At 32.3% G+C, this 14,479-nt stretch overlaps 2 protein-coding genes across 2 annotated transcripts; both read right to left on the bottom strand.

The window, feature by feature from the left end:
- Positions 1 to 4,973: 4,973 nt before the first annotated feature.
- On the bottom strand, positions 4,974 to 5,900 carry LOC145280256 (uncharacterized). The gene has a single exon (XM_080132034.1). The coding sequence runs from the start codon at positions 5,898 to 5,900 to the stop codon at positions 4,974 to 4,976; it is 927 nt and encodes a 308-aa protein (XP_079988160.1).
- A 1,744-nt stretch (positions 5,901 to 7,644) lies between these two features.
- LOC145296853 (uncharacterized) lies at positions 7,645 to 14,266 on the bottom strand. The gene is made up of 5 exons (XM_080143016.1): positions 14,192 to 14,266; positions 12,822 to 12,881; positions 12,449 to 12,487; positions 9,995 to 10,864; positions 7,645 to 7,745 (listed from the first exon to the last, which is right to left on the bottom strand). Exons 2-4 carry the CDS (start codon positions 12,859 to 12,861, stop codon positions 10,026 to 10,028), a joined length of 918 nt encoding a protein of 305 aa, XP_079999142.1. The 5' UTR covers positions 12,862 to 12,881; positions 14,192 to 14,266; the 3' UTR covers positions 7,645 to 7,745; positions 9,995 to 10,025.
- Positions 14,267 to 14,479: the final 213 nt, after the last annotated feature.

A 14,479-nucleotide genomic window follows, 5' to 3' on the forward strand; every position in this document is an offset into this window, starting at 1 on the left:
AACTTAAAATTATTTTCATTATTCTCTCTCTTTCTCTCTCTCTCTCTCTCTCTCTAATTCAATTGCCTTATATTTCTATTGATGTAGCATTCCAATTATAGTGCTCAAAAAGCTTCAACCAGAACTAGCGCCCATAACTACAAAGTTATTTAAGCGTTGTCTTAAGGAGAAATGCTTCCCAACACGTTGGAAAATCTCATCAGTATGCTCTGTATTTAAGAATTCAGGTAATTGCTCATCTACCTCTCAGTACAGACCAATAAGTCTCCTGTACGCCACGAGTAAGCTGCTGGAATGCTGGAGAAGTAGGCAAACATCTTAGCAAACACAACCTTCTTAATGACGTGCAATATAATTCCCGTTTTGCCAGATCTAGATCAGTCATACTTACAGTTATATCTTATAAGATTAGCGAATCTCTCGACGGAGGCTTCCTCTCTACGGTAATTGCTCTTGACATATCAAAGGCATTTGATAAGGTATGGCATAAAGGTCTACTTCACAAGATCTCCAGCTATGGTATAGCTGGAAATGTCTTCTCAATTATTAAATAATTTCTCTCCGATAGTTTCATAAGATTAGTGTTTGATGGGCACAAACCAGATGCTCTCAGTGTTAATGCTGGAGTCCCTCAGGGATCCATCCTGTGCCCAACTCTCCTCCTGATCTACATTAATGATTTTCCAAATCACATCCTTACATCATTCGTAGACATTTATGCTGACGACACTACAATCTATGGTAGCACATCAAAGGCTGTCAACAACCGAGTTTTTGTTCTGATTCTCTCTCCTCTGATCTTGAGAATGTGGTACAATTGGGAAAGAGGTGGTTAGTTACTTTTAATGGATCTAAAACTAAGCTTTTATCTCTACACCATATATGTTCTGATGCCAATCTGACATCGGTTGAAATGAATTGTTCTCGTCTTGGGGAGGCTTCATGTTTTGACAAGCTTATGTGCTTGACCTTTAATCTTGACCTGAAATGTAACACGTCTTCTTTGCCAATGTCGCTGGAAAAATGGTGGGATCCTTCTACCGCTCCAGTAGATATCTCACTGCTGATGCAATTCTACACCTCTATAAAAGCCAGATACGGCCGACGATGGAGTACTGTTGCCATATCTGGAAAGGGGCTGCTAGAAGCAGCTTATCCTGCCATGACAGAGTTCAAAATAGATTTCGTAGCTTAGTGGGGGTGCTTCTTTCTCTTACCTGCCACCTCTTTCCCACAGAAGAAACGTTGCGAGCCTGTCTCTGCTTTATCGTTATTTTCATGGCAAGTGCTCAGATGAGCTTCCATCTATGGTCCCTCTCGCCAAACTTTCACGAAAAACACTCGTCTAACCGAAACCCCTATCAATAATTTCCCACACTCTTTATCTGTGCCTAAACTTAAATGTATATTTCATGAAAAAGTCTCTTTCTTAGAAATGCACGCCTGTGGAACTCCCTTCTGATTTCCTGCTTTCCAGCTGACTACAATCTGATTGTCTTTAAGTCCAACGTAAACAAGTTCTTGATGAACCGTTCCCTTTAGTAATCCAATTTACAAAATTCCAACTATTTATGTTTACTACGCTATAATCACATTGACTAATGTATACCAATTAACCCTTATTCTCGAGTGGCCTCCAGGCCTTGGTAAGTGGTGATTCTTGTGTAAAAAAAACAAACTTATATATGAAAGACCAACTGGAGAAAAGAACCCAACACAAGACAAAATAGCAATATGTCTGCCAGTTTCATTAACATCAACGGATATCTAAAAAAGCGTGGAGTTTTGTAATTTCTTGAGATAAACACGGCTGAATTTGGACGTTATATGGAAGTTTAACAAAAAACATGGAAAACCAACAATTCAACACACTAAGCTTCACAACAAAACATAGTCTAATACTAAATTCAATTTTCTTCCATAGCACACATCAAACAAAATAACAGCGACAGAAATGAATAAAAAAAATCTACTATCATTCTCCCAACTAACTCCATATAAACATCTGTACTGCCAAAATATTAAAACCTTCCATATATATTGCAATATGGGCTTCCAAAACAATTACTTTGCAATAAACTTCGTAGCATTAAGCCTCTAACGGCTCTAAGCTGGCCTTTATAAAACGTGTCAAATTCCCGATGTTTAATATCCGTGATACGGCCATAATATCAAATCATGTACTTACCAGAGTATAAGGGACCTCAAACAAAATAAATCCACTAACACACTAATCGAACTTAGGAATATTTGACTAACATTACCACTTTAGAAACTGCATACACGTAAGACTGGATACTTACTCCTAGGTACAAGCGCTCCCATATTTCTCTCCATCATCTTTGACCAGAAAACAAATGCAACAGCATGCCTCTCTCTCGCTCTCTCTCTCTCTCTCTCTGCCTATATATATATATATATATATATATATATATATATATATAGCTGAACGTCTGTGTGTGTGTGTGTGTGTGTGTGTGTGTGGTCACGAATAAGCTCCTATATGGTTGACTATTTAAAAAAAAAACTGATTACATAGAAGATATATCGAGGATCAGGAATGGGTATGTTTGATCTGGCAGAACGGTGGTTCATAAAAAATTGTGGGGTCTGCGTTCGCACCTGGCCCCCAAAGTATGGAAATACAAAATAAAAAAAAAACGTTTACAAAGGTTTTTGATATATATATTTTGATATAGATATACATAAGAATACTTTGATAAGTATGTTTCAACTTCAATAGGGATGATATAATAAAATCGTGGGGTCTGCGTTCGCGCCTATACTCCATGGAAATATGGCACAAACTTTAACATAGACTTTTCATATCTATTTGCGTAAGTATATTTTGATAATTATGTTTCAGTTTGAAGAAATATGGCATAATAAAATTATTGGGTGCTCGTTCGCGCCTGACCTCCATAGAATGTAAATATGTCACAAAGTTTAATAAGGTTTTTTAAAAGGGGCGAGGGTCCACAATAACACCTTAACTTTAATCTTAATTCACGTTAGTTTTTATTTATTTTTTTTAGTTGAATCATATTGTGTCGAATAAATTCACCTCATAAATTCACGTTCTTATTAAAGATAAAGCCAGAAAAAAAGTCGGAACTTTAGATAATTTTCGATACAAATTTTTACATAACTCTGTTTTTTCCTTCTCCACTTGCACGTGACACTCTTTCGAAAATAGATAAATAGATAAATAATAAAAAATAAGAACGTTACTTGTTATCGTGTCAAAAGAAGGAAAAAATCCTGCTCACGTGATTACGTGTCTTTTTAAAAACATTTACATAACCTTTTTATTTTTATTTATATATCTGTTTAAGCTTTTTTTGTCAGTGGACTAGAAGGAATTCAGTTGATTACACCCCTTTCTGCGTGTTCTTTACATTATAATAGTACAATCCTGAATCCGACGGTGCAATACTACACCGTTCAATACTGTGAAACTGAAACGAAGCTGTTCTGCTTGAAAAGGGCGCCATTCTTTTCTTATATTTATATCGATTCTTTGCTTTAAAAAACTAAAGTAATTACGTGTTTACTTTTTTAATATCCAAGTTTGCTCTTTCGGATTATTTTACTAAAGTAAGTAAAGCTTCATTACTTTTCAAAACTGTTTTTGTTTCTTTGTTTTTCGATATTTCGTCCATATTATTTAGTAAGAGTTTTTAGCAACAAAGGCAACAAACGACTACCCGTAAAAATAAATATACAACAAATAAATGCTACCATAGTCAATAAAATTTCAGTTCATGCTTTTTTTTAAATAGTTTTTAAAGCTCTTTACTTGAAATAATTTCAGCGAACCGAAATTAAAACGAAATTTTAGGCGATAACTACTTAAATTAATTTTTATATAAACTACACATGCCACAATCTAATATTCCTCAAGCACAAAATAACGGAAAACATTAAAATATGTTTATAAATATTCCTTACGTTGACGGAACTCTCTTAAATTGTTAACACAAAATGCTCAGGTGCCCCTCCTTCAAATTGAAAACGGGGCTCTCCATTTCAAAGTCGCTGCCGTTTTGATTTGTTTCAAACCGGTTCGTGAATTAAAAAAATTAATTTTTTTTACAAACTACTTAAAAATACAAATATTATTTTTCAATATTAATAAAATAAGGGTCGTTTCAGTAACAGTCGTCCACTCAATTTGTTTTTTTATATTATTCCTCTTGAAACTGTTTTATAACTTAAAATTCTTAATCTTTACCCTCAATATATATATATATATATATATTTATATATATATATATATAGTTTTGAGCAAAATATCCGGAGACATGCCGAGCTGGGAAATAAATAATTCATTAAGGGGAAAGCAACAATTCGTTAATAAAAACGATTTAAGAGTAAATTTATATTAGCGATTATACAAAAAAAGAATCTAACATAAATCTCGAGACATCTTACAACCGATATATTGTCGAGAGAAAACATCGGCGGATACGATTAAGTCTGACCCCCAGGCTTTGAAGAGTTCGACCTACATAGGCAGCATCGCACTGACATTTGAATTCATAAATTACTAAACATTTTTCTAGTGTGGGTAGAACATCTTTCTGAAAAGCCGAAAAAGCCTTCTTGGTACCAAATACCACATGGGGTTGCACTGCATAGTAACAGCGAGACACCATAGATCTGATCCTATCAGAAAAACCTTTACTGATAACGCTAATGAAAGGGAGCTTTAAATACACCGGACATTTAGGTGGCTCGAAGAAAATGTCAGTATTTGATTGCGCAAGTTTTTTTTTTTTAATAACCTTAGCAATGATACACTCGGGAAAACAATTCTTAATGAGTGTATCTGTAATCTTTTTTAGTTCATCTTCTAATTTGCTGGCCGTGCAAATCATAAGTGCACGGTAAACCAATGTTTTAATCAAGCTGATTTTCCTCTTTACAGGGGCAAAGGAGTCCTAACTGATATACAGGCCCGTGAAAGTCGGTTACCTGTATATTGTGCTAGAGAAATTGTTACCTGTCCTTTCCACCAAAACATCCAAGAAGGGAAGAGAGTCATTGTGTACCTCCTCCATGATGAATTTTAAAGCTGGGTGGAGATTATTCAAATGCAGGAAAAATTCACTCACTACCTGGCGAGACTTGAAAATGACGAAGGTGTCATCAACGTATCGCCAATAACGAAAAGGTTTGGTAACCCGAGTGAATAACACAGATTCCTGGAAACCTAGGAAGATATTAGCTAGGATAGCACCCAGAGGACTGCCCATTGCCACCCAATCCACCTGCTGGTACATTTCATTGTTGAAGCTGAAACTGACCGATTTAGTGGCCAGTTCTATACGTTCCATAAAAATATTCTCTGGAAAAGCAGAGTACAATATATCGGCACATATTTGAATCGTTTCATCGAGTGGAACATTCGTAAATAGGCTAGTGACATCAAAGGAACAAAGGAAATTAGTTTGAGGACTACATTCCAGTTCACACATGGAAGCGGCGAAGCGGAACGAGTCGGTAATACAATTACTTGACAATTTGTTCAGCACAGGTTCCAGGATCTCGGCCAGCCAATTTGCAAGTTCATGTTGAGCTGATCCATTCATCGATAAGATGGGCCTTAAGGGAACACCATCCTTATGGATCTTGGACCCGTACATCCGTGGTCGCTGCGAACCTACGGGTCGGATCCTTTCATAAGTGTCCTTGCTGATAAATTTAATTTTATGTAAGCGAAGAAAAAGCATTTTTAGTTTTACTTCAGTACTCAAAGTGTTGTCATTTGAAGTGTCGCCTAGCTTCTTAAATTTTGTACTATCATTAAGAATATTTAGCATTTTCTGGGTGTAATAATTGCTGTTGAGTATGACCACACCGGCACCCTTGTCCGGTTTAGTAATATAAATGTCCATATTAGAGTTTAAATATTTGGCGACCTGATAATGAATCTTATTTTATACAAAATCATTTATGTTGGTAGAAGAATTGGCAAAATTGGTTAGCTAACTTTGCCTTCATATAGAGGGCATCTTCATTTGACCTTGGACCATGGTGTTTGAGCTGAGAATGTAGAACCTCAAATTCGGCAAAAATATTCTCCTTATCAATGCTACGTTGAGGGATACCCACATCCAAACTTCTCGCTAATGCTAGTTTATCCGTGTAGGAGAGAGAAACATCTGAGAAATTGAATACATTTTGGCCAACCTCGATACGAACACCATGCGTGGCACGGATAAGCACGTCGATGCATCTCCATACAATTTATTATCGAGCAAATATTATCCGATCGCCAACTCCTGAATTGGTGAGTGCCCGGATGTGCTAAGTAAGGGTCCGGGCGTATTAAAAACCCGGATGTGCTCGTCGATACGTTGTTATTAGACATATACGAATTCCGAAATCGTGCAGGTATATGCTTGGCCAGTCTGATCCCCGGGCGTTGAAGATATATATAAATGGGATATATAACCTAAGAATATTTAATATCGGTCATACTTTAAGTAATTTCTTGATCAAAAATTATAAAATGTTAAGAAAAATATTCAATACCCATGATTTAATGTTAATAGCTTCTATAAATTATTACTTTATAAAGTGAATGCGTACAAATATACATCATTGCCGGAAGTTGTAAATTAAAAAAAAATTGTTCATACCACTTTAAGCAAATTTAGAATACTGAGTCGAATAAACACTTAAACTTAGAGAAAGTTATGTCAAAATATTTCATAACAAAATATTTCATAACAATTACAAAAATATTCTAATTACACGAGTTTTGAGTTATCTATATTATCTGAAAACAAAACTCCGAAATTACAGAAACCTTGATCGCAAAATACTGTGTTGTACATTATCGAAGATTAAATATCATTTATTGATCTTGCGTAAACAGGTTTTGATAAAGATTCATCACTTTTAAGTAGAATATAATAAAAATTATATGTGACATCGTAGATTCTCAATCTTACTAATCAAAACTCTTAAAAATTGAATTTAATTATAAGGATTAATGTTTGTACGTTCAAAGAATCTATATTTATTTAAATATTAAAACCTAAGAAGTTTTCGGTAACATATTGAATGTCTTATGAGAGGTTGAATATGTCGAAACATTAGTTTTTTTCGAGCTTCCAACAATAATATTCAAATACGCCGAGGAATCAGCTGCTAAATGTCGGAATAATGCATCAAGACAATACATCACGCATAACGTAAACTATTTTCCAAATAAGAATAAAAGTACGGAAATTAAACAGACAGATCTACTAATTTTTCTATGATTTACCAGTTAGCATTAAAATTAAAATTACATATTTAAAAAAATATTATATGATTAATAATTTAAAAAGGCTTTTTTTTTGTAAATAGAGGGATAAATAATTATTTGATTTTCATAACGTTATAAAGTGTTATTTTCGTTCGTTACAGAAGAATGGAGTGCAACAAATTAGATAACACTTATGTAAACATTAATAATATATGATTACAAGATAATGATATAATATAAAAAACAAAAACTTTTATACTAATTTTTTGAAAAACAATTTACCAGCTCTCACATGGATTCGCATTCATATTGTATTACACGATGTATTCTCCGAGGAGAGAAATCAAAATGAGACTTCTTAAATTCAAAACAAAATCACATGATTAATATTAAGCATGTTTTATTGTTTCAGTTATTACATTATAAAAATGATTTGCTTGTGAATTTCAGTTTTGTCAGAATGTCAGGATGACTGCGAAAATCCCTAAAAAGAAAAAGAAAAGGAAAATTATTCTCACTTATTAAAAATAGCATCATATTTAAACATGTGTTATTATGTTCTACAGTTCGAAGTTCCGCTATAGAAATGAGTAAACTATAGAACAAGTAAGAGTAATAATCAACTTCGCTCTGGCGCAACATTATGTTTAGATATTATATAACACTAATATTGCTTAGTTGTTTGAATTCACATTTTATTTTCAGTGTAAACATCGTAATCATTGTACACAGTTAAAGAATAAGATTCGTGTAATTCACTAAATGATTTACACACACACACACACACACACACATATATATATATATTTATATATATATATATATATATATATATGGTCTCTCTGTGATACGGCGAAAGAGTCTACCTGTGGATGACTATACATAAACCCTCTTTCTTCGAAGATCACTGTCGTTAAATAATAATGTCAAGTATCGAAAGTATTTATATAAAATGATTGTAGGTATAATTTCCTATCAATACTTAATAGATATAGTTATTAATCATCGACAACATAGTTGCCTTGGAACGGAAAGGTTTTTATACAAAGAAACAGTTTGTTTATAGATGACTATATATATATATATATATATATATATATATATATATATATAGGCTAAACATTGTTGTAAGTAAATGTAGAAGAGTACAAGTAGGCTATAGCAAAGCATGTAACCGAGTGCTAAAGTTATGTGACGTATGAATAGAAATTGGCAAACGAAATGTCTTGGAGGTTTCTGTTTTTTTAACGTCTTCCTTTAGTCATTTTCTTTTTGAAAAGAAAGGTAATATTCACGAAATATAAAATATATCCATTGCTCAAAATAATGAGTCTATATTGAATGATTTATATTTGTCATTGTTTTCGGCAAATAAATGGATAGATGAAGATAAAAAAGAAGATACAAGACATTTTTACGTTTATTAATTTTCGTTTATATTAAATATAAGTTAAACATCAAGCCCCTTGGATTGCTATAATTTTTTATGATCCTCCATATATATATATATATATATATATATATGTGTGTGTGTGTGTGTGTGTGTGTGTTTCTCTCTATTTTTCCATTTTACTTCATTAAATTCTTGAAGATAAAGGGTTCTTTTCTTAGAGATAACAAGTTTTTCTCTTTTCTTACTTTACAAAGCTATTTATATAGCAGTGGATTAGTACATTTTTCATTTCCACAATAGACAATTTTACTATGTTATAATTTATTTTTCGTATGCGTTATCTTTATTTTGCAACTACAAAAAGTATAAGTTCTGATTGAGTATATTACTTGAAACAGCATCAATACGATTAAATGTACCTTTTTTACAGTCATACGAATGGGATTCCATTTGCACTTAAATACTATGTAAGATAAAATATTTGCTTATGATATATTGTGGGAATCCGTGTAAGCATTTTGAGTTGTCGTAACAATCCCTTATGGCACCTAAATACAGTGTCTAGTAGGCATTCGTATTCGCCCCTACTCCTAATAGAAGGCTTTAACGAAATAACGATTCAATATTTTTACATATTGGCTAACCATCATCATGATCATATAGTTCAAATCATGATATCTATTTTCGGCATTGGTTTCCCCTGTAAATTTCTGGACAGATTTTTTCCAGTAAGTAATTGGTTGTTATGGGAGGGACTACGTGACATTTGCCATATCCTAAGTAAAGTTATTTGTATGGAAAGAACTGGATTTGAACTTGGGACATCTAGGTATTCAGTCGTTGTCGTTACCCATCAGAGCACCTTCATCTCATATATTGACCTATGTAAACGTTTCATTTGTTAGGAAAATTCTAATTAATGAAATGACAAGGCCATTGTACACTTCAATCACTATACATGCTTATATGTGTTAGAATAAATTTTGTACGGTTTAATTTGCTGTGTCTATTTATGGCACATACATTATTCTCTGTAATTTTATAATTATATATAATCCTTATTATAAACGACTTATTGTGCATGATATTTAAAAAAAAATTATTGTCATTTAGTTTAATATGTCAGTAAATAAATATATTTAGATTTATATGTTATTTTTACTTTGGCATGATTTTAAAATAAATATCTGAATATGAACAAAATATATCTTTAAATTAAAAAATTCTCTCATATCAATTAATTCAAAATTGTCGTGTAATGATATCATATGAGATCTTAGAGAAAGACACAGATGGATAATATTACAGAAAAGTCGTAACAAATCCAAGTAGATACTCACATCGGGTGATGTCGATATGCCGGAAGAATCTTTAGTAGGGACCGTAATGTGTTGTACCATACACGAAAGGTTGATGATGGGTTCTGTGCTCAACAGTGTGGCCTACTGGGTAATGTACACCATAGATTGGTTGGTGGAAATCTTGGGACACATGGCTGTAATGTGTCACTGGTTGATGGCTTTCGGCAATGTGTACTTTCGGAATGACAACGGGGTACTGAGCCATTGAAACGTGGTATCGAGGCACTGGAACTTGATATTGTTGATAGTGTGTTTCATATCGGGGAACAATGTATGGTTTGGTAACTGTGACCATTTGGATGTAACGATTTACAACTGGATAGTTAACATAACGAACTTCATAGTGAGGAATGGCATAACGTTGAGAAATGACACCATGATGAGCGACTGGTCGAGTTACTCTGTGAACTGCATGCCCAGCTTGATAGGCGATGCCGTAACCGAGGGGTTGAATCCTATGGGATACTTCGTTAATCGTATGCCCACCAATACCATAATGGGTGTGAAGACCGCCAAGACCATAACCGCCATAGAATCCTCCACCATGTCCACCATACCCACCGTAAAGGCCTCCCAAACCAGCGCCATAACCATATCCCACTGAACCATGATGTACATGACTCAAAGAATGTCCGCCAAGTCCATAACCACCGTAGAGTCCACCAAGTCCGTATCCACCGTATCCACCAAATCCACCGTATCCACCAAATCCACCGTATCCACCAAATCCACCGTATCCACCATAGAGCCCACCAAGTCCGTATCCACCGTATCCACCATAGAGTCCACCAAGTCCTCCGTATCCACCATATGTTCCAAGTCCGTGTCCACCATATAATCCACCCAGACCTGTAGAATGAAAATTGTTACCCAGGCGAATATATATATATATATATATATATATATATATATATATACATATATATATATATGTATATATATGTATATATATACGTATATAGATGCATATATGTATATGTAGAATTATTAGAAGATATAAAATTTATAAATAAAGTATATATATATATATATATATATATATATATGTATATATATATGCAGAAGTATTAGAAGATATTAAAGATGTTTATATTTTTCTTTTCTTATAATAATTGTTATGCTATACATTTGATGTAGATTTTGTATATTGTTTAATGTCGATAAATTAAATGTACGATATAAACCCTGCTTTTTACCGAACACTGACTGAGATATTTTGTTATTTTACTAGACACTGAATGTCTAATTAATGAACTAATTTAGTTTCTTAAATATTTGTAAAAATTGAATTTTCATATTATTAGTTTAAAATGTTCTAATTGTCTAACAATTAACACCCTCTCACTATTTAAGCTCAATGAAAACAATTACCGATTTAAGAGAACAATATAGATTTAGTATTCATTAGAAATGATTGTGTCATATACTCATGATATTGACGCTTTCCACAATGAAAATATTACCGTTAAGCGGAAGAATAACAAAAAGATTTAATACAAAACGTCTCACAGTAGCATTGATTTAATAGATTTATTTTATGTATTTCTTTCAGAAAAGTTATGTATATCGATAAAGTAATTGAATATGGTGTTTGCTTATGGATTTGTCAATTGCATTAGATAGTAAATGAGAATATAAGCAATTTAACGTCGCAGCATACCTGGAAACGCGAGCAAAAATCTGGCATTCCTTTACAAAATAGACATTACATAAAAATTGGAGACAATGCATCCCGCAATTGTTTTAAGAAAAAAATGAGATATACTCGTATTGAGGCCTCAAACATCATTGCTATTTCATACGTTTTCCACCTTGATTATATGGATGCGTTAATCATGAGAAATGTGTGTAACTGATACAGTAACATTAAACCAAGAATAATAGTGATTAGTTTCAATAATAAACTATATGGTAATTTACATAAATAAAACAGTAGGTGTGTGTATGGGCGTATGTGTGAAAACATTTAAATAATAAACTCTTAAACAACTGGTCGCAAGAAATAGTTATCATACAACTACTTCGGTTTACGACGAGTAAAATCTTCGTTGGATGAATGTCGGCAATTTGAAATGCGAAATGTTTATTTCAACTTCCCGACCTATTTCTATTTGTTTTACATATGCGCACACACATTTTAGTTCGATTTAATTCTTTTTGTTTACTTTGTCGATAGCCAAAAGGGTAGGAAACGTGGTTGGGCGCTAATTGTTTTGGTTTCGATTCTATTTGATGGCACCAGAATACTTTATTTTAACCTTTGAGATCAGTACTGTATATTATGTACACTTTTGAATTTAATACAGATTTGGCTCTATAATAATCAAGACAGAATCTGCATGAATTAAAATATATGTAAACGTATTTTACGCCCGGGTAAGACCGGGCACATCACACTAGTTTAAATAATATAACCAGTAATTAAATATTTACCTGAAAATCCGGCATTGCTGACTTCACTTAGTGCAATAACTGAAAAATATAGTAGAAATGGATTAAATATTTTTAAAGTAGTCCAAATCATATTGTTAAACGTAATTTAAAAATATCTTGGCAAAAATTGTGTTCACTAATTGAAAATCATGGCACTATTACTTTCAGCGAATGATCGTAACATTTATTGAAGCACATTCGTTTTATTCTATTTTTTAGATATCAATTTTATTATTTACATTATTCAAATAATTCATGAAAGAACGTAGATAAATCTTTTACATTAAACAATTAATGACATTTCTAAGTGTCCCAATCAATTGACAATTTTTATTTTACCATAATCCAATTATAAAAACAGAAAAAGTTTTACCTGCAAGTAACGTTGAAACAATAATATGACCGGTTGCCATTTTGTCTTCTAAGATGTTGACTGTAAAATATTTATAGTAGTAGATAAATTAATATATTGATATCGTCTAGAAATAGTATGGGCTGTAAGGAAATAATTACTTATATTCCAAAAAACACATCAGCTATTAATAATTTGCACAACATATGATATTAGAAATTAGAATTCGACTCGGAAAAATGTTCATTTCGAATGTGGAACCATTACAATGTTCTAAAAACTTTTGTTTAAAAACGTGTCGCTATTATTTTCGTAAATACAGTTTATTTTATAATACAAATATTCATGTACAATTTTTTTAATCCATTGCCAAACGATTTGAAGCCGAGTCTCATTAAAGATAATGAAAAATTTTGAACTTATTTCTCAAGTATTTCGAGTAAAAACTTAAGAACATTCATCAACAGATTTTGATTTAGAAATATTTTTATTAAATTTAATTGTGTTTATATATATTTATATATATATATACACATATATATATATATAACTCTTAAAGTTATTATTTATATTACACGCTTAAAGTTGATTTTAAATATTGATAAACAATTAATAAGAAATAAATATTTATATATTTTTTTATTAAATCAATACATATTAATACTATTTAGAATGATAGCATTCAGAGAATTGTAAATGTATTTTAAGATTCAAAAATTAAAATAGGTATGGCTATACTTAAGCTATTATCGAGAAATCTGGAATATGTTGTGAAGTGGTTTGCTTATTCTTGCTTAATATATTAGTAACATTTTTATTAGTTTTATATGAATTAAATTGCAAATATATATTTCAATAAAAAGCATGTGTAAATTGTCTGAGATCTGTTCATCGTAAAACGTATCAAAACTTTTCCCTTTGATACGATTTATTAAAGATGACATTAAAAATGTGCGCGTCAGTCAAAAAAAAATATCATAATCAACGCAATATGAATAGAACAGTATTGTGGTTCCATAAGCGTCCGAAAGAATTATACAACTCGATTATTAGTATAAACAAAATATATTGAACAAAAAAGCAAACAAACAAACAAATGCAATAACTGAAGAGTGTTGGTTTACGTAAGTTCGACTGGCTTAAGTAAGCACTCAAGCATAAACGCTGAGAGGCAAATACTTCTGTTTTTCTATTGAGTGGAAGCGTTTATTATTGTTTGTAAGGTTGACCACTATAATAGTATTCCTTAAAAGCAACAAAGCAATATCAACTACAACGTTTACGCAGTTATGTTTTTAAATTATAATTAAATTATAAATAAATGAAATATGAAGAGCAGCGAATGTTAATTGTGCTATTGGGACTGCAAAAAAAATATACAATCTACTTACCCGAAGACACCGATAGACAAGTGAGTCGGTGGAAACTAATGTTGCTTGGTCAAGGGAAAGCTTTTATACTGTCATGGGAGCCTACGCACGCAGTCATCTGAAAGCCAATTGTTGTCAAGCAGCTTTGATGTCTTTTTTTATCCCTTGAAGCAGCAACTCTCGATGAGAACTTGAAAAAAACTGTTTTATTTTGGAACACAAGATCAAATTACATATGGGAACTTTTTAAATGTTATCCTGGCAAATTAAATAGAATAAAGAGAATCAGATGAGTCAAAACAATTTTGG

The sequence above is a fragment of the Euprymna scolopes genome, chromosome 1 (assembly GCF_053919585.1).
Source record: "Euprymna scolopes isolate OS-2025 chromosome 1, ASM5391958v1, whole genome shotgun sequence".
Taxonomy (NCBI): Eukaryota; Metazoa; Mollusca; class Cephalopoda; order Sepiida; family Sepiolidae; genus Euprymna; species Euprymna scolopes.

Coding starts and splice junctions, on each gene's coding strand:
- LOC145280256 (XM_080132034.1), bottom strand. CDS start 5,900: ATGGACATTTATATTACTAAACCGGACAAGGGTGCCGGTGTGGTCATA.
- LOC145296853 (XM_080143016.1), bottom strand. CDS start 12,861: ATGGCAACCGGTCATATTATTGTTTCAACGTTACTTGCAG. Junction 12,488..12,821: donor TGTTTCAACGTTACTTGCAG/GTAAAACTTTTT, acceptor TATATTTTTCAG/TTATTGCACTAAGTGAAGTC. Junction 10,865..12,448: donor CAGCAATGCCGGATTTTCAG/GTAAATATTTAA, acceptor TTCATTCTACAG/GTCTGGGTGGATTATATGGT.